Here is a 20,855-nt window from a genome sequence, read left to right as displayed (position 1 = left end):
TCTGACTTCAGTTCAGATCATGAGCTCACGGTTTGTGACTTTGAGCCCCGCATCAGGCTCTGTGCTGACAGCTCAGAGCCTGGAGCCTGCTTCAGATTCTGTGTCTCCCTCTCTCTCTGCCTCTCCCTCATTCACACTTTCTCTATCGAAAATAAGCATTTATATATATATATATATATATATATATATATATATATATACACACACACACACACACACACACACACACGCACACAAATATATATATACATACACACATATATATATTACTTTAGTTGCATCCCTCAAATTTTGCTATATTGAGTTTTCATAGTCATTCAATTCTAAATATTTTCTAATGCTGATACAATTTCTTCTCACACTCAGGAGTTATTTACAAGTAGGTTTCTTAATTTCCAGACATAAAATTTTTTGCACTGACTTCTAGCTCAATTACATGTGGTCAGAGAACATACTTCTGTATTTCAACCCTTTGAGATTTGAAATTTACGGCCCTAGAATTTGGTCAGTTTTTATGACATGCCCCACCTGTGCTCAAAAGGAATGTGTATTCTGCATATTTGACAGAGTGTTCTGTATCTGTTCATTAAATCATGCTTTTACTATTCTCTAATTCTGTACATTTCAAATATTTTAATATGCTTCTTCTATTCATTACAAAGAGAAGTGTGTTACTATTTATCACAACTGGATTTTTTTTAAATTCTCTGTGCAATTCTGACATTTTCTGCAATATATATTTTGGCTATGTTACTAAGTGCATGTAACTTTGAAACTGTTTTATCTGATAATATTGTTGCTTTTTTAATATTAATACAGGTACATCAATGTTCTAGAATTTGCCTACTGTATCTTTTGCTATCTTTTTAAGTTCAATTTTTCTGCACTCTTTTTTCAGATTTTTTTTTGTAAAGAGCATATTTGTATCTAACCATCTTTGTCACATAAGTGGAGATTTAGTCTATTTTCACTTTTTAAACATTTTTTTATAGTTTTTATTTATTTTTGAGAGGCAGAGACAGTGCGAGCAGGTGAGGGTCAGAGAGAAAGGGAGACACAGAATCCAAAGCAGGCTCCAGGCTCTGAGCTAGCTGTCAGCACAGAGCCCGATGCGGGGCTCGAATCCACAAACTGTGAGATCATGACCTGAGCTGAAGTTGGACGCTTAACTGACTGAGTCACCTAGGTGCCCCAAGTCTATTTTGACTTTATGTAGTTTTTGAGATATGTGCTTCCCATTTATCCCAAATTTTGATGTTTCTTTTTCTATACTTTATTTCTATTATTTGAGCTATAATGTGGTCAGACAGTACTTTTCAAACTGCTGGTTGACACACTTTAAAGTGTCAGGAAATCAATGCAGGGGGTCACAATCAGCATTTAAAAAAAATGGAAATAAGTATCAGAAATATCTATTTAAAAAGATATTAAAGTAGAAAATACCTAAGTGCCCGTGGGCTTTCTGCAAGAACTAGACAGGCCTCTATAAACACTATAGCCAACCGAGACAAATAGCACAGGACAAACAGTGAGGGGCATGAGATGAACGTATGAAACGGAAAGAACAGGTCCTTTTATGTTTTGTAGAACGGTGCTCCATTTGATTTTCTGGCACATGCAGGGTCATTGCTGCATGATTTCAATTTTCAATTAACATACTCCATTCTTGGTACGATAATCCACTGTTAGTAAACATGTCAGTATTCTGACAGTTTTTCAATCCTGATGAGTTCATTGTTTAGAGAAAATATCATCAAGGGTGGCATTTTTCAAGTCAAAAGCAAGACACAAAAGTTATCATTCTACCGTATTTCCTAACATTCTTAGGAATGTGAATGTTTTTATGACAATGGTCTGAATGAAATCTATGAATAGAGATGGTATTATATCTCATTTTTCTGTCACAGATTCTTACTCACTACATTCCAGGAGAGAACTCTGAAACATTAAAAAAAACTTTAGTGACTTCCCTTCTCCCCAAGAAGGGACTGGACTCATCTTCATGCCTACAACAATCAAAATATCCAAGAAATATATAAAGCAATTGTTTGTAAGACACTGGACATCAGGTGACAAAGGACAGTGATCCCTGAGCGTGCGGAAACAATGGGGCGCACCCCACCACCTTGAGAGACTCTAAGCTCCAGTACAGAGGAGAACCAGGCAGAGTCCAGCAGAGCCCCTGGGTTAAGGAAATGGAGCAAGAATCCAGAGAGAATCCAGAGAGACCAAGGTGGTAAGAATCTGTCAAAAAGAGTACTGGAGACAAGAGGCTAAACAGAGGGGCACCCCCTAAGAAATTCGTCATGATGGTTATCAATCAGTGCATGTGAGGACATTATCTGAGGTTGGGAAAAGAACTAACCTAAAGAATTAGAGGGAACAATGCCTAGCACTCTCACAGGGCCAGGGATAGGGCCTATCCCCTTCAGCCAGTGTGCAAAACCTCATTGATTCAAGAGGCATTGAGTATAATAGCCAGAAAGATCTTGCCTCAGCAGTGGGGAATAGTTAGCTCTAGAGAGAGCACTGACTGTTCTGGAGGAACCTAACATCATAAAAGCAAAACCTGAAAGGATCAAATGTTTCCAAGTGACAAAACTGTGTCCCAGAGCAATGCTCAACTATATTCATGGGAATACAAATATATCCAGCACTTGACAAGGTAAAATGTACAATGTCTAGCATATAAACAAAGATTACCAGGCAAAAAAGAAGCAGGGAAACATGACTAATAATGAGGAGAAATATCAATCAAAACCAAAACAGAACCAACCCAGATGTTAGAATTTGCTGTGAAGTATAGTAAAACAGTTATTGTAACTCTTCTCATATGCTCAAAAATCAAATAGCAACTTGCAAGAGACTAAATTTAGACCCCAAATGAACTTCCAGAGCTGAAAAATATACTGAATGAAATTACCAGATGATTAGTCATGCTGTATGCAAATGTTAATGAAATCATATATGCTTCTTAGATACATAAGGACAAATACTATTTCTTAAAACTTTTGTTAAAAATATGTGTATATATAAAGTGTGTATATTAAGATGTAATGTAAACTATATTTCTTACTGTGGTCACAAGTGAAAGTTTTAGAATCACTAATGGAGGGCCTTGTAGCTCAGGATTATAGTGTTTGGATTTTACCCTGAGGGAGCCAGGAAAACACTGCAGGTGTGAACAGAGCAGTTACATGATACAATTTGTGATTTAAGATGACAAATTTGGGGCACCTGGGTGGCTCAGTCTGACTTCAGCTCAGGTCATGATCTCACTGTGAGTTCAAGTTCCACACTGGGCTGTGTGCTGACAGCTCAGAGCCTGGAACCTGCTTCAGATTCTGTGTCTCCCTGTCTCTCTGCCCCTCCTCTGTTCATGCTCTCGTTCTCCCCCTCCCCCAAATAAATAAACATTAATTTATTTAAAAAAATGACAAATTTGTTGCTGTAAGAAATAGCCATAGGTAGGCCAGGATGAAAGTGACATGTTTCCTACAGTTACAAGAGTCCAAGTTAGAGAAAGACATGTATGTAGCATGACCTCGCCCCTCCCAAGAATGTAATTGCCTGCTGAGACAGAAAGGTTTTCCTCAAGAATTAAAAACCTAGGCTTGTGTATCTCCAACATACAGCTGCTATGAATGACAGAGTCAGCCCATGAGTCTGAAAATACGCAGTTTCTCCAAATCATTATATAAGTTGTCTTTCAACTGGGAAATACAACTCTACATTATTTTTTAGAACTATTTACTTATTGGGGTGCCTGGGTGGTTCAGTCAATTGAGTGTTTGGCTTTTGGATTTGGCTCAAGTCATGATCTCCAGATTTGTGAGTTCGAGGCCTACATCAGGCTCTGCACTGATAGTGTGGAGCCTGCTTGGCATTTCTCTCTCCCTCTTTCTACATACTTAGCTTGTTCTCTTTCTCAAAAAATAAACACTGAAACTCTTTTAAATAAGAAATAAACTATTTACTTATTTAAGTAGGGCTCTACACCCAACATGGGGCTCAAACTTAGGACCCCAAGACCAAGAGTTGCATGCTCTACTGACTGAGCCAGCCAGGTGTCCCTAACTCTACATCATTTGTAAGTTAGAAGGCATGTCTTCCCGCATTAAAATGAAATGCCTTTAAGATCTAATTTAAGACCTACTGCTAGAGCTTTGCTTCTTTAACTGAAGTAAGCATCCCCCCACTTTGATGCTTTGAGGCGAGCTATCATTTGATGATGTGAAAGACAAGGACAGACTCTGAGGTCAGGGCATAGGGGAGAAAGGCTGTAGGTTCTCACAGCCTGGGGCAAGAAGAGGTATAATCAGTGAGAAAAAGAGTTTACAACAGCTGGGAAAGCTAGCTGGGAAGCTAGGATGACCAAGAGAAATGCTGCCAAATATGGCGGCGGGGGGGACAAGTGGTGCTTCTTTTACTTCTCATCTTACTCAAAGTAGCAGATATGCCCAAGAAAGAAAGCTGTAAATGGAGAGTGGGAGGAAAATTGGTATTAAATATTATTATTGAGGGGCTTCTGGGTGGCTCAGTAGGTTGGGCATCCAGCTTCAGCTCAGGTCATGATCTCATGGTTTATGGGTTCGAGCCCCTCATCAAGCTCTGTGCTGACAGCTCAGAGCCTGGAGCCTGCTTTGGATTCTGTGTCTCCTTCTCTCTCTGCCCTTTTACTGCTCACGTCTCACTCTCTCTCTCAAATATAAATTAATATTAAACTTAAAAAAAATTATTATTGAAAATAAAACTAGCCGCTTTTGCTTCAGGCCAAGATGGAATAACAGGAGTCAGATTTACTCCTCTACCTGAGAAAATTCTTTAAAAATAAAAATTTTAAAAAACAGGAAAAAAAATAGTTCTCAAGCCACTGGACATATGGCAATGAAGGAAAGGGATCTGAGAGAGATGGGGAAACAGCCCAGATGAGTCCCATATTTTGGGCCACAGGGCAGGGAGTGGGAATGAGGGAGGAAGCCAAGAACCCCCTTCAGAAGTTGAAGAGTCTGGTCCAGTGTGAAAGGAGCTTAGAAGCCATCATTCCCACCTGAGCAAGAGGAAGAAGGCTGAACGAACTGAAAATCAACCACCCTTCTAGATCCAGCAGAGAAGTAGCATCACAATGTAAACTGCTGCCCCCCCCAAACGGAGAGACAGACAGGAGGATGCAGAGAATCATAACCAATCAGGGTAGAAGCCCAAGAGCAGAAACCTTCCTGGGAACCACACTGGGCCCCGTGGACCCAGCGTCTATTGGGTTGGACTTCCAGTGAAAACATTGTAAGGCATACTACAAAAACAAAACAGTTTGAAGAGAGGACAAGCCCCAGAACAGACTCACATACAGCAGAGATGATGAACTTCTCAGACTGGGATTTCAAGCAATTTATGATTAATAAGGTAAGGGCTCTAATGAAACAAAATGGGACACCATGCAAGGACAGATAGATAACATACACAAAAAAGATAAAAATTCTAAGAATAAAAAATAAATTCTAGAAATAAAAAAAACGTTTGTCATAAAAATCATGCATTTAAAAAATATAATTTATTGTCAAGTTGGCTAACATGCAGTGTATATAGTGTGCCCTTGGTTTTGGGGGTAGAATCATCACTTTCATATAATACCCAGTGCTCATCCCAATAATAGCTCATCAACAGACTAGACATGGCTGAGTAAAGAACCAGTAACCTTGAAGAAATGTTAATAAAAATCTCTAGGGACACCTGGGTGGCTCAATCATTAAGCGTCTGACTTTGGCTCGGGTCATGATCTCACATTTCAGGGTTCGAGCCCTGCCTTGGGCTTCTCTGTCTCTCTCTCTCTCTGCCCCTTCCCCACTAGCACTCCCTTTCTCTCTTGCAAAAATAAACATGAAAAAAAATTTTTAATATTTCTAAAACTGAAATGGGAAAAAAAAAGGAACTGATCATCCAAGAACTGTGGCATAGTTATAAAGAGATACATACACTTGATGGGAATACCAGAGAGTGAAGAAAAAGAGAAAGGGACCAAAGAAGTATTTGCAATTAATAGTCACAGAGAATTTCCCAAAATTAATGAGACACCAAACCACAGATTCAGGAAGCTCTGAGAACACCAATCAAGATAAATATTTTTAAAATCCACACCAAGCATATTATATTCAAGGTGCAGGAAATCAAAATCTTGTAAGAATCCAAAGGGGAAAGATATCTTACCTATAAAGGAGCCATGATAAGAATTACATTGGACTTCTCTTTGGAAACTGTGTAAGCAAAAGGAGAGTGGAGCGAAATATTTAAAATGGTGGGGGAAAAAACCCCTATCATCCCAGCATTATGTCTCTAGCAAAATTATCTTTCAAAATTTAAGACAAAATAATGACTCTCTCAGATAAACAAAAACAAAGGGAATTTGTTAACCATAGCCTTGTCAAGCAAGAAATGTTAAATGAAAATTTTCAGGAAGAAGGAAAATGATGTAAGTCAAGAACTCAGATCTGCTCAATGAAAGGAGGAAGCATTAGAGGAGGAATACTTGAAGGTAAAATAAAAGCTTTTATTTTTCTTATTCTTATTTGAACAGTTTGTTCAAAATAACAGTAACAAAATATTCAGTGATTATAGCTATGGATAAATTCAGTGAAGGACAGCAATATCAATTTTTTAAAGTTTATTTATTTTGAGAGAGAGAAAGAGAGAGAGAGAGTGAGTGTGGGAGGGGCAGAGAGAGAGAGGAGAGAGAGAGAGGGGGGGGGGATACCAAGCAGGCTCCCCACTGTCAGCATGGAGCCCAACACAGGGCTCGAACTCATGAACCAGGAGATCATGACTTGAGCCAAAATCAAGAGTTGGACACTCAACTGACTGGGCCCAGGAACCCCACGGCAATATCATAAAAGATAAAGGGAGGAATTGGGGACCATCTGTATAAGACACTTATATTAGCCATATAGTGGTACAGTGTTACCCTAACAAAGAACAGGGGTTAGCTGTAAATTTATCTTGCAAACTTAAGGGCAATCACTAAAAAAAAAACAACAAAAAAAAACCCCAAAAGTAAAATTGATATGCTTCAAAGAAAAAAAATGGAATATAAAATGCAGAAAAAAGGGGGGAAAACAAATAACATGGGCAATAAACAGATAAACAGAGAATAAGAAAATATATGGCACATATTAACTCATCTACATAAAAAACACTTTAAATATCAATGGTGTAAATAGACCAATTAAAAGACAGAGACTGTCAGAGTGGATCAAAAAAACAAGACCAAACTATGTTGTCTACCAGAAACCCACTTCATTTTTTTAAAGTTTATTTATTTATTTGGAAAGAGATACCACAAGTGGGGAAGGGGCAGAGAGAGATGGAGAGACAGAGGATCCCAAGCAGGCTCAGCACTGCTAGCACAGAGCCTAACACAGGACTTGGACTCCTGAAACTGTGAGATCACAACCAGAGCTGAAACCGAGAGCCAGACACTCAACCAACTGAGCCACCTAGGAGTCTCCAGAAACCCATTATAATCACAATTAAATATAAAGACACAGATAGTAAAAGTAAAGGAGTGGAGGAAGATGTGCCATGTCAACACCAACCAAAGATAGCTAGAATATCTCTATTAACCTCAGACAAAGCAGACTTTAGAAGAAGGAAAACTATCAGGGATAAAGAGGGGCATTATATAATAGCAGAGTCAATTCTTCCATTAGACATAGCAGTCCTTAATATGTGTGCACCTAACAGTCAAAATGTTTGAGACCAAACCGGAGAGAATTTCAAGGAGAAAGAGACACATCCACCACACAGTTGGAAATGTCAACACCTATCAGGAATGGAGAGATCCAGCAGCACAAAGTCACTTAGGACATAAGGAACTGCACAGTACCATCAACCAGATCTAAGTGACAGCGACAGAATCCCTCATCTGACAGCAACGGAACACACATTTTTCTCAACCTCACACAGAATTCATCAAGACTGACCACATTCAGGGCCATAAAACACACCTTTACAAGTTTAAAAGAGCAGGAAACATATAATATACTCTCAGACCACAACAGAATTAAGTCAGAAGTCAGTAACAGAGTAAGTAGAACTCTCCCCCTGCCCCCGCCCCCCAAATGCTTGGAGATCAGATAGCATACTTGTAAATAACACATGAGCCAAAATTTTCAAGAGGAATTTAAGAATATTTTTAAATAAATGAAAATGAAATACAATGTCTCAAAATTTATGGGATATAGCAAATAGCATTGCTTAGTTTAAAATTTATACCAATGAATGTATATATTGAAAAAAAGAAATATCTAAAATCAATCATCTAAGCTTCCACTTCAGAAAACTAGAAACAGAGGAACAAATTATATCCAAAGGAAGTAGAAGAAATGATAAAAATTAGAAAAGAAATCAATGCAATTGAAAACAGGAAATCAGTAGAGAAAACCAATGAACCACCTCCCACCCCCATATCAGTAAAACTGATAAACTGTAGCCAGGTTAATTAAGAAAAAAAGGGAGAAGATACAAATAACTAATATCAGAAAGGAAATCATTCCTGATACCATGGACATTAAAGGATAATAAAGGAGCATAAATGCCCACAAATTTGATAACCTAGATGAAATGACCAAATCCTTGTAACTACCAAACTTCACAGAAAGAAAAATAAATAATCTGGATAATAAACCTGTATCTACTAAAGAAACTGAGTCAATAATTATTCAGCTTCCAAAGCAGAAAGCACCAGCCCCAGATGGGTTCACAGAATTCCACCAAACAATTAAATCAGAAATGATACCAATTCTCTATAAACTCATCAAAAACTAGAAGCAGAGGGAGTACTTCCTAACTAATTCTAGGAGACCAGCATTACCTAATACCAAAACCAGACAAAGACATTTTAAACTACAGACCAATCTCTCTCATGAGCCTAGCTGTAAAAATCCTCAACAAAGTACACTAAAACCTTGGATTGTGAGTAACTTGTTCCGTGAGTGTTCCACAAGACAAGCAAACATTTCTAATATTTTCTAATTTGATAAATGATCCATCTTGCAATACGAGTAGGACATGATGCCAAACATCATATGATCACAACTAAGCCAATGGTTCTTGACATTTGCTTTGATATACAAGTGCTTTGGGTTACAAGCATGTTTCCAAAACAAATTATGCTCCTTTTTAGCAAATCAAATCCAACAGTATACAAAAACAAGTAAACACAATGACCAACTGGGATTTTTTGAGGTATGCAAGGCTGCTTCAACATTAAAAAATCAATGACTGGGGCACCTGAGTGGCTCGGTTGGTTAAGCTTCCAACTTTGGCTCAGGTCATAATTTCATAGTTTGTGAGTTCAAGCCTCACATCGGGCTCTGTGCTGACAGCTTGGAGCCTGAAGTCTGCTTCAGATTCTGTCTCCCCTCTCTCTGCGCCCTTCCACTCATATCCTCTCCCTCCCCCTCCCTCTCTCTCTCTCAAATAAAATAAACTTAAAAAAAACTCAATTAATGTAATCCATCACCTTGATAGACTAAAGAAGAAAAACACATGGTCACATCCATAGGTGCAGAAAAAACATTTCATTAAATCCAAGACCCATTCATGATAAAAATGCTCAGCAAACTAGGAATAGGAAGACCTTTCTCAACTTGATGAAGAACATTTACTAAAAACATACAGTTAACATCATACTTAGTGATGAGAAAGCCGAGGCAAGGATGTTACCTCTTATCACTCCTATTCAGCAGCATACAAGAAGTACTAGCTAATGCAATAAGGTAATAAGGGGTATACAGATTGGGAAGGAAGAAATAAAACTGTCTTTGTTAGCAGATGACATGATTGTTTAGAAAATGCAAATTAATGGGCAAAAGAACCTCCTGGAACTAATAAGTGATTATAGGAAGGTTCCAGGCTACAAGGTTAACAATATACAAAAGTCCATTGCTTTCTTATATACCAGCAATGAATAACTGGAATTTGAAATAAAAAACATAATACTATTAGCACCAAAGGAAAAACAAATAAATATTTAGGCATAAATTTAACCAATTATGTATAAAATTTATGTGAGGAAAACAACAAAACCCTCATGAAATAAGACAAATGGATAGATATTGCATGTCTATTTATGTGAACATTCAATATTGTTAAGATATCAATTCCTTCCAACTTAATCTATACATTCAACACAATCATAATCAAAATCTCAGTAAGTTGTAGATATTGACAAACTGATTCTAAACTTTATATAGAGTCAGAGGACCCAGAATAACCAACACAATATTGAAAGAGAAGAACAAAGACTGGCACTACCCGACTTCAAGACCTAATCCAGGGGCGCCTGGGTGGCTCAGTCGGTTAAGTGTCTGGCTTCGGCTCAGGTCATGATCTCATGGTTCGTGGGTTCGAGCCCCATGTCGGGCTCTGTGCTGACAGTTAGCTCAGAGCCAGGAGCCTGCTTCAGATTCTGTATCTCCCTCTAACTCCTCTGCTTGCACTGTCTCTGTCTCTCAAAAATAAATTAAAAACATAAAAAAAAATTCTAAAGACTTAATCCAAATCCATGGTATCTAAGACAGTGTGGTATTGGTCAAAGAACAGGCAAATAGACCAGTGGAAGAGAATAAGGAGCCTAGATTTAGACCCACACAAATACAGTCAACTGATCTTTGGCAAAGGAGCAAAGGCAATTCAACAGAGAAAGGATAATCTTTTCAATAAATGGTACTAGAATAGACATCCACATGAAAAAAAAAAAAAGGAAAAAAAACCTCAGACACAGCCTTGCACCATTCACAAAGGTTAACTCAAAATGAATCACAGAGCTAAATATAAAACACAAGGTATAAATCCCCTAAAAGATAACAGGAGAAAATCTGGATGATGTTGGATAGGGCAATGACTTTTTAGATACAACATGAAAACTATGATCCATGACAGAAAAAAAAAAAAAACCTGCTACACTGAAACTTCATTAAAATTAAAAACTCCTGCTCTGCCAAAGACACTGGAAAGAGAATAAGAAGGCAAGCCACAGACTAGGGAAAGAGATTTGCAAAGTATGTATTTGATAAAGGACTGATTTCCAAAAAAAAAAACTGTTAAAACTCAATAATGAGAAAATGAACAAACCAATTTAAAAATGGGCAAGAGATCTGAACTGACAACAAAGATGACTTATAGATGGCAAATGAGCATATGAAATGACACTTTACATCACACATCAAAAGGGAATTAAAACAATGAGATGTTGCTATAATAGCTATTAAAATGGCTAAAATCCAAAACTCTGATAATGTCAAATACTGATAAAGATGTAGAAAACACAGGGATTCAAATTCACCAGTAGCGGGAATGCAAAATGATAGCCACTTTGGAAGACAGTTTGACAGTTGCTTATGAAACCTAACATACTCTTACCATGAAGTAGAGGAACTCTATATGCATATCACTAAGTGAAAGAAGCCAATCTGAAAAGTGTACATACTGAATGATTCAAAACTATATGACATTCTGAAAAAAATCAAACTATCGGGACAGCAAAAAAGATCAGTGGTTGCCAAGGATGGGGGTGGGGAGGATGTATAAATAGGGGGCTCACAGAGGATTTTTAGGGAAATGAAAATACTCTGTATGATACTACAGTAATGAATACATATCATTATACATTTTCTCAAGCCCATCTAATATAAACACTAAGAGTGAACACTATGGACTTTGGATGATAATGTTGTGTCAATGAAGGCTTATCAATTGTTAACAAAGGTACCACATTGGTGGGGGATATGGATACTGGGGGCGGCTCTGCATGTGTGAGGGCAGAAGTTACATGCGAAATCTATATACTTTCCTCTTAATCTTCCTATGAACCTAAGGCTGCCCTAAAATAAATGAAGTCTTTTTAAAAAATGGGTAAAGGATCTGAATAGATATTTCTCCAAAGAAGATATACAAATAACCACTGAGCATGTGAAAAGATGATCAACATCATTAGAGAAATGTAAATCAAAACCTAATAGGTAACATGGAAGCCCACTAGGAAGACTATAATTAAACACACACACACACAGATAATAAAAAACAAATTTTAGTGAGGATATGAAGAAATCAGAGACCTGATTTCTTTTCCAGGGGGGAATTTAAAATGGTGCAGCCACTTTGGAAAACAGTCAAAATGTTAAACATGGAGTTTACTATATGACCCAGAAGTTCCACTCCTAGGTATATACATAAGAGAAACAAAAACATATGTCCACATTAACACTTGTACATGAATATTCATAGTACCATTATTTGTAACATCCAAATAACCCAAATAGCAATCAACTGGTGGATAAACATAGCACGATACATCCATACAATGGAACACTATTCAGCCATAAAAAGGAACGAAGTAGGAACCCCATCTCTCTCCTAAAGATCCTACTTATACTGCAACACTCTTGAGTGGATATGCCTTCTCTCACCCCTCCCAGTGGACAGACCAATGACTGCATCCAGATGATTCTCCCTTTCACCTCCCTGAAAACCTCCAGTTCCTACGGTGGAGTAATACCAGCCTCCCTTGGTGCAGTCATCTACAGACCTACCCTGTCACTTACCTCACTTCCTGAAGCCAGCCCCCGGCTCAGTCCCCCTGTCCAACACTATGCCTGTTGTGTTTCTTGGTGACCTCAATAGCTGCTTGGATGGCCCTTCCAACCCTTCTGGCCTCTCAGCTCCTTCACATTCTCTTCTATAATCCTGCCTTTCCTCCTCATCCTCAGCACCCCTACTATGAACATACCTCAGCATTAACGATTGCTGACTCTTGCCACAGTGGTCAGTAATCACTGACTTTACTTTCTCTCTTCCACCGCCTCATGAACTCTAGTAGGCTCTTATCTTACCACTCTACTGAAACTGCCTTTATGAGGGTCCCTGATGCCTTCCACATCCCTAAATCGAGTGGCCAAAGCTTTTGCTAGACTTTTTGTCCTTTCTCCCCTGAGAGATACAGGACTATAACTTAAGAAACAATCAAACCCCAAATAATTACCATCCCTTGGGACCCCTATTTAATGAAGCTTTCATGTTAGCAAATTGGCAGCAAATTGAAAGAAAACAAATGTGAGACTAAAAATATAATTTTTTTTCTGGGTGAAACAGCTATTTAATCATAATTTCAGATCTCTCTTTCTTTTACAATGAGTATTATTTTTTAATGTATTATTTATTTTTGATAGAGAGAGAGACAGAGCATGAGAGGGGGAGGGGCAGAGAGAGAGGGAAATACAGAATCCGAAGCAGGCTCCAGGCTCTGAGCTGTCAGCACAGAGCCTGACGCGGGGCTCGAACCCACGGGCGTGAAATCTGACCTGAGCCGAAGTCGGAGGCTTAACCGACTGAGCCACCCAGGTGCCCCAATGAGTATTATTTTTGTATTCAGCAGAGATCATGACATCCTGCTCTCTCCTTCCTGCTGCCTCACCTGTGAAATCCTGCTCTGAGACTGTTCCGCCATGGCTGCCAGGGAGAAGGGGACGACGGAACCACATAAAAGCTACCTATCTATTCAGAATCTGCGATCAACCGGGGGGGCGGGGGGTCACTGAAATTTATAGAACTTTGCGAGAAACAATGAAATGCCATATGAACAACAGATTAACAGAATCCTTTCACACAAACCTGTGATTAACCACTGTTAACTCTTTATAGTAGTCCTAGCCATTTGCAAAAGCTCTTTAAGAAATTTCTATTAGCCAACACTTGCTCTATGGCCTTTTGTTATTAGAGACGGGGGGGGGGGGGGGGGGGGAGGGGGAGAGGGAGAGAAAAAGAGAATCTCAAGCAGACTCCATGCTCAGCACTGAGCCTGATGCAGGGCTCAACTCCATGACCATGACCGTGAGATTGTGACCTGAGCAGAAATCAAGAGTTGGATGACCAACCAACTAAGCCACCTCGGTGCCCCACTCTATGGCTTTCTAATTGAGAAAACAAAATATTTTGACATATTAGTGTTTGTCTGCTTATTAGTTTTTAAATAATATTTTATGCAATAAACACTCCAGTCAAACACCACAGGAAAAACTTTGGGTTCCATCACGACCCATCAGCGAAGGTTGAGTTGAAAGCCTAGACTTCTTCCCTCACCCAGGGATGTGTGACTGCTAATGGGCAGAGTTCCTTTTGGGGGTGAGGATAATGTTGTAAAAAGGTATGGTCACACAACTCTGTGAATCTACCAAAAACCAATGAAAATTGTACACTTTGAATGAGTGAACTACATGGACTATGTGTTGAATTGTGTCTCCCACAAAAAAAGTTATGCTGGAGTCCTAACCCTCAATATCTCAAAATGGAGCCTTATTTGGAGATAGGACCTTTACAAGTAATCAAGTTAAACTGAGGCCATGAATGTGGGCCCTAATCCAATATAAATGTTGTCTTTAGACAGGCATGGAGGGAAGACAATGTGAGTGAGGTGACACAGGGTAAAGACGGCCACCTACAAGCCAGAGACCTGGAGTAGATCTTCCTCAGAGCCCTTAAAGAGAGTCAACCCTCTGGACACCCTGGCCTCAGAGCCTCCACATCATGAGAAAATACATTTCTGTTGTTTAAGTCTCTCCATTTGTGGAACGTTTTCACAGCAGCCCTCGCAAACTACAACTATATGTATGTGAATTACGTCTCAATAAAGGTTCTACCATAAAACAAACCATACGCAGTCTATAAGAAACTCACTTCAAAGGTAATGGTGTAGGTTGAAAGTAAAACTATTCTAGACACTTGCAATAATGTGGTTAACAAAACAGAGATCCTAGCGCTCAAGGAAATTACATTCTAGTGGAGTGGTTGAGTGTAACCAGGAATGTGGGTCAAGTGGCTGGGAAATGCAGTCAACCAAGCAAGGTCACACCTCTATTTGCATTTCCAGGGCAGAGAAAAGAGAAGGAGTTCCTGAAGAATTCAGAAATAAAAACTGTGTTGCCACAAAAACCAAGGAATGGAAGGGACTGTGTCAAATGCAGATTGTTGACAAGTCAAATCTGTGGAACTTTGGCGATTACGTGCACATTTTGAATTCAGCAAGAATCATTTCAGGAGTGTGATGGCAGCGGAGCTTCCATTGTGTCACAACTACTTGCCAGGTCCCTTAAGATGTTATTCCTGTCATTCTTCTGTTGCATGGACTTTATAAAACCCCAACCCTGAATAGACTTTACTAACGAGAACTGCTGAAAAGTCCTACAGAAGAACGGATGCCACTAAGTCTCTGGTCTAACTCATTGCTGTTCTTTTCTAGCTCATTCTTTCCCATTCTAACACTATTCCAAACTACCTCTGTTTTTTAAAAATTATTTTAACTGAAGTATAGTTGATATACAGTATTAGTTTCAGGTGTAAGAGTGATTCAACACTTATACACATTATGCAAAGCTAATCCTAAGTGTAGTTACCGTTTGTCACCATACAAAATTGTCACAATATTATTGCCTGTATTCCCCATGCTGTAGTACTCATCCCTAACTTGTAACTGTTTAACTTTGTATCTCTTAATCCTCAACTAGTTCATCCATACTTGCATGCCCTCCCCTCAGGCAACCACCAGTTTGTTCTATTTGTTTCCTTTTTTTTTGGTTTTTCAGATCCCACTTGTGAAATCATATGGTTTGTCTTTTTCTGACTTAATTCACTTAGTGTAATACCTTCTAGGACCTTCCATGTTGTTGCAAATGTAAGATCTCATCATTTTTATGGCTGCATAATATTCTGTTGTATGTGTGTACACACACATCTTTACCCATAAATCTATTGAATCTATTCATCTGTTGAAGGTCACTTAGGCTATTTCCATATCTTGGCTGTTATAAATAATGCTACAACAAATGTATGGCTGCCTAGATCTTTTTGAATTTGTGTTTTCATTTTCTTCAGATAAATACCCAGAAGTGGAATTGCTGGATCATATAGACTTATTTTTGATTTTTTGAGGAACCTCCATAGTGTTTTCCAAAGTGGCTGTGCCAATTTACATTCCCATGAACAATGCACAAAAGTTCCCTTTTCTCCACAGCCTTGCTAACACTTATTTCTATCTCTATTGTTTTTTTTTTTTTATCTCTTGGTTCTCAAAAACATAAAAGAGAAACCATTAGATGAAAACTTTGAGCTCCCTTTTGAGCTCCCTGCTGCCCAACTGACACACCTGTGTGCATACCCATCCCTCATCTGCCTCTGATACTGATGCCAACTTCTCCCTCTTGCTTAGGAACCTAGGTGTAGGTCAACCCCTATTGCACTGCCCACACTCACCTATCCCTCTCTACTGACTGCATCCCACTATCCAATTAGCACTTAAGTAGGAGACTCAAGTTTTTCCCATCTTATTAAAAAAAAATTCTCTCAACCATACACATTTCTTACTGCTAGAGCCTCACGCTTAATCAGAGCCAGCTGCACGGTCTATACTTGCACACCTCATGTCTGTATTTTGCAGTCCTCACCCCACCACCACAACCTGGATTTACCCTCATCATGTCACTGAAATTGTTCTTGGTGAAATTAGATATGGCCTGGTTGAGAAAACCAAGGAAAGAGATTATCATAACTCTTAAATTATAAGACGCATATTGAAAGCAATGGGTCTTAGTTTAATTAGCAGCTTTTTGTTTACATAAAGCAGTTACAATCAATTAAGTATAGATTTGAATACTATGTTTCTGAAATTCATTTTTTTAATGGATACTTTTTATAAGAGCTTTTAACTTCACTGATCCCTCTCTTCTTGAAATACTCTATGGTTTTGGGCTCTGTGGCATCATTCCTGATTTCCTTTCCACCTCAGGTGCTTCTTCTCCATCTCCTTGTTGTGTTCCTTTTGCAGTATTTTTCTCACTCACTGACTTCTCTGGTAGAGCTGTTACACCTCCGGGACTTCAGTACTATCAGTATGTTGTAGGAGAAGCCTGTTACTCATCTAACGGCATGTGGGCACGACTTCCAGAGACAGCAGGCTGATTCTTGTTCCAATCTCAAAGTACAGAGTCCAGTGACAACTTGGGTGGCTATTGGCCTTGGGAGACAGAAGCTGATCAATCAGAAACTCAGGGTGGTGTACCTGACCCAGATGAATGGTCCTAAGTAAACAGATTACACACAGAATTACCCCAGTCATATATACACACAGGAGGCTGTGTCTGTAAGAGGGTCTCTTAGGCTTTCAGGTTTAATGCAGCACCTGCTTACACATTATTCTCCTCAATGTGCACTGGCCTACAAATTCTGCATTCCTGATGCTTGTCCCTGTAAGATTCTGGAGTCTAAGTCAGTGCACAGACTTCCTCCCAAATCCCATGCACTTGTCACCTCTACCTTCTGCCCCAAACATGTTATCTCCTCTTGTTTTCCTCTCTTGGTGAACGTCGGTTGCCCACGTATTAAATTATTTCCACAGTCAGCACAAGTCAAATACAAACGGCTATCCATCATTTCTTCATTTCCAAATATTTATTGAGCACCTACTTTGCACCACAAACCTTGATAGGCTCTAGGATGCAAGTGAAAGGAGGTCACTCCTGCCCTCACAGAGCTTACAATCTAGTAAGGGAAACAGACAATACACAGTGAACCAACACATAAAATAAACACAGGGTGTTGAAGTGCCACAGAGAATTATAACAGAGTGATGTTAGGAAATACCTACTGTTTAGATAGAATGATCATGGACGGCCTGAAGTGGTGGTAAAAGCTGAATTTGAAGCCTGCCATCCACTTAACACTGTGTGACCACAGGCAAGTCACTCAGCCTCTTGTGAGGAGTTTCCACATTCCCAAATGGAGACAATCATACTGAACTCAAGAGATGGTGCTGTTAATGACCACGAGAACTCCTCCATCCTTTTCACTTTTCCAGAAGGCCCTTCATGGTTTCTTACATACCTAATATTCCTTAGCAGATGTTCAGCTATTTTGAACTCATCAACTCCCATGGTCCTACTTGTGTGATACTTTCAGGAAATCAATTTGTTGCCTCATCTATGTACTATGGTAGCACCCTGGATTTTGACTTTTACCACGGCACTGTAATCTCCCTACTTCACTCATCTTTATTCAAGTGCAGCTTTGGTGAAGTGTGTTTATCCATCTTGTGTTCTGATACCTGATAACAATGCCTGGCATGTAATAGCATCTAATATTTGATAACTGAGACTTTTCTAGGCCAAAAGCAGTGGTAGAGAGGTGACAGACATGCAGGAAAAGAGGGAGTGTGACGGAAAAAGGTCCTGAGGATGACAAAAGGAGACAAGAGTCTAAATGCCCATGTGGCTGAATTGGCCTTTGGGCCCACCTCGTCCTCAGACTGGAATGAAAGAGAATGAAGATGGGCACACGTGGGGAGAAACTGCTGACAGACTGAATCTTCTCAGTGCATCAGATAGTAAGATCATCTGCAGAGACAGGTGTGGTTTGAAAGACTAGGGACATTTGTAATGATCGACAAGAATGGGCAAAAGAAGCATGCGATGCCAAATCAAAGGATGACACTGAAGGAAGGGTCTGAGGATATGCTCATGGCTGTAATAATGAAGGAGGAGCCTAAGATAGACAAGAAATACAGGGAAAGAGTGGTCGGGCATTCTCAGTGGAAGAAATTGGAGGTTACCAAAAATCTTACAGGCTAGACTGTTGAATGGATCATCCATCAAAACGTTGAAGACTGAGAAGAACTACAAAGTAAAGATGTCAAGAAACAAGGTGAGTCAGGAAGTGAGGCTTTCATTAAATCCAAGGTCTCGATCAGGTTCCTTGGTAAGAATAGAAGTACTAACAATATAACCTCTGCACTGGCTACAAATGGGGCAGAGTTTGGTCAGAGGCCTTGGGAAAAATTATTTAGAAACCGTAACAGAGAAAGGGCAGCAACCACCCACCTCTTTAAGTTACGTGGAATGTGAACACAGCCTCTCACTGATGAGAGGTGCAGGGTATGGGTGACAAGGCAGTGAAGAGAAAAATCCAAAGGAAAGGTTGAGGTGCAGCGAGCATGGTTTAGCAGAGAGAGTGGATGGGCAGCTAGGAGAAACTAGAGTATCTACAGAATGGAGGCAAGTGAGTGAAATGGCAGAAGGTCGGTTGCACATCTTAAAAGACTACAGAAAAGCAAACATGAGCTTTGTGGCTTCTTTCCTTTTGAAATCTCATGCTTACTGTCAAACTCACTGCTTCCCCCGAAATGACTATGCCCATTCTAACTGCTTCCTGCCTCTGTAAACAGCACCATTAATTACCCTATTTATCCAGGGCTGAGAAATGGATTCAGCTCCTACCCCTATTATCTATTCATGACACTGAATCTTGGGTCTTCCTTTGAAATGGCTCATGCCCACTCCTTCCATAGTCCTGTGGCTATCACCTAAAATCAGTTCTCATAATCTTATGTCTAGATTCCCAAATAGCCTAGCTGATAGATTAACTTCTGTTTAGTCAGAGAACTTTTGAGGTAGGTCCATCTCAGACTTCCAAGTCCACTGAGAAACTTACCTAAATCTGTTCATTCGTCAAATGAGGGCTACCACTTTCCTTTGAAGGGCTATTGTAAGGAATGACACTTCTTAGTACAACATTGGTTAAGAATTCTTGATTTCTGGGGGTGCCTGGATGGCTCAGTCAGTTAAGCATCTGACTTCGGCTCAGGTCATGATCTCGTGGTTTGTGGGTTCGAGCCCCACATTGGGCTCTGTGCTGACAGCTCAGAGCCTGGAGCCTGCTTCAGATTCTGTGTCTCCCTCTCTCTTTGCCCCACCCCACTTGTGCTCTGTCTCTCTCGATCTCTCAAAAATAAATAAATGTAAAATAAAATTTAAAAAAATTCTTAATCTCTGAAAAGTTGATTGTGAACACTTTGAAGCCTAGGACCAGATCTTTTATTCTACTCTATCCCACACACACATTTATAAAACATACTGAATATCTGAATAGTTTGGTAAAGGCCAAAATAAAAGGCATATTTTCTTTTATAACACAATACTCTTCTTCTCTTAAGAGTTAAGCTTTGAGAACACAAGATAAAGGAAGCTTTAAAAGCCATTCTGAAATAAAAAGCAGTTTGGGAAATTATGTGGTATGTCAATCAAGAAAATAATACACCTTGAACATCTAAGAAAGCAATGTTTTTCTTTCACCACAGCTGCCCTTAGAACTCTAAGGTGCCACTGAAAACACAGAAGAATACACAGTGAAACGAGAAACTGGCCCTGCTTTCATTGTGTAGCCTTACCACTCTTCCAGTTTGGGTGGACTGCCTTGGGCTCAGGAGATCCTACTGGCTTTGGGGAGCTCAGAAAGCCCAAAATGAAGCCTACCGAAAGAGGAAAACAGAGAGCTGGCTACTAAGGGCTGGCCCTAGGCACAAACGGTTTATAAAAAAGTGTCAAGATTTTCTAAATAGGATGGAAAATATAGTCTGACAATGGACTTTCACAGAGCAAGTAAAACTATGTGAAGAATTATTTGGGTATCTTAGGCAGGTGTTTCTGGAACACTTCAGGTAGCTGTAGTTGAAACTGAGACAGCCAGAGAACATCTTTGCCAACCATTTCCAAATCAGCCAGTCCCCACTCACCAGGGTAGGGAGGGTTGAGGATCTTAGTGCTGACGCCGGCACTGAGGTAAACGGTGCATGTTCTTGGAAAATATGCCTAAAGGGTTCTTGTTCTTCACATGTCATGTGGCTGGAGTCATTTGGAGAAGTGACAGGAGTCAAGAACTACAAAGTGTTCATCTCCTTGACCCAGAAATTCCACCTCTAGTAAATCATCCTAAGGAAATAATTTATGCACAAAGACATTCACTGTAACTTTAGGAGATGCGAT

General features: G+C 39.5%; 1 protein-coding gene across 3 annotated transcripts in view; it reads right to left on the bottom strand.

Annotated features, from left to right (window-relative positions):
- PIAS2 (protein inhibitor of activated STAT 2) overlaps positions 1-20,855 on the bottom strand; it is a 107,525-nt gene that overhangs the window by 7,533 nt on the left and 79,137 nt on the right. The window contains exons 14-15 of one of the 3 annotated variants that reach the window (XR_003902345.1): positions 20,606-20,801; positions 16,614-17,120 (exon numbers count right to left, since the gene is read on the bottom strand). The exons of 1 other annotated variant lie outside the window; for it this stretch is intronic. Coding sequence is in view for 1 of the 2 variants with exons in the window: in XM_029921331.1 (XP_029777191.1) it covers positions 17,088-17,120 (33 nt within the window). In the remaining variant the exon portion in view is untranslated. Of the gene's footprint in view, positions 1-16,613; positions 17,121-20,605; positions 20,802-20,855 lie in introns of those variants that run through there. One more of the 3 variants, XM_029921331.1, reaches the window with a different exon arrangement.

Source organism: Suricata suricatta, chromosome 14 (assembly GCF_006229205.1).
Source record: "Suricata suricatta isolate VVHF042 chromosome 14, meerkat_22Aug2017_6uvM2_HiC, whole genome shotgun sequence".
NCBI lineage: Eukaryota > Metazoa > Chordata > Mammalia > Carnivora > Herpestidae > Suricata > Suricata suricatta.
This window is presented reverse-complemented; position numbering and strand designations above follow the sequence as displayed.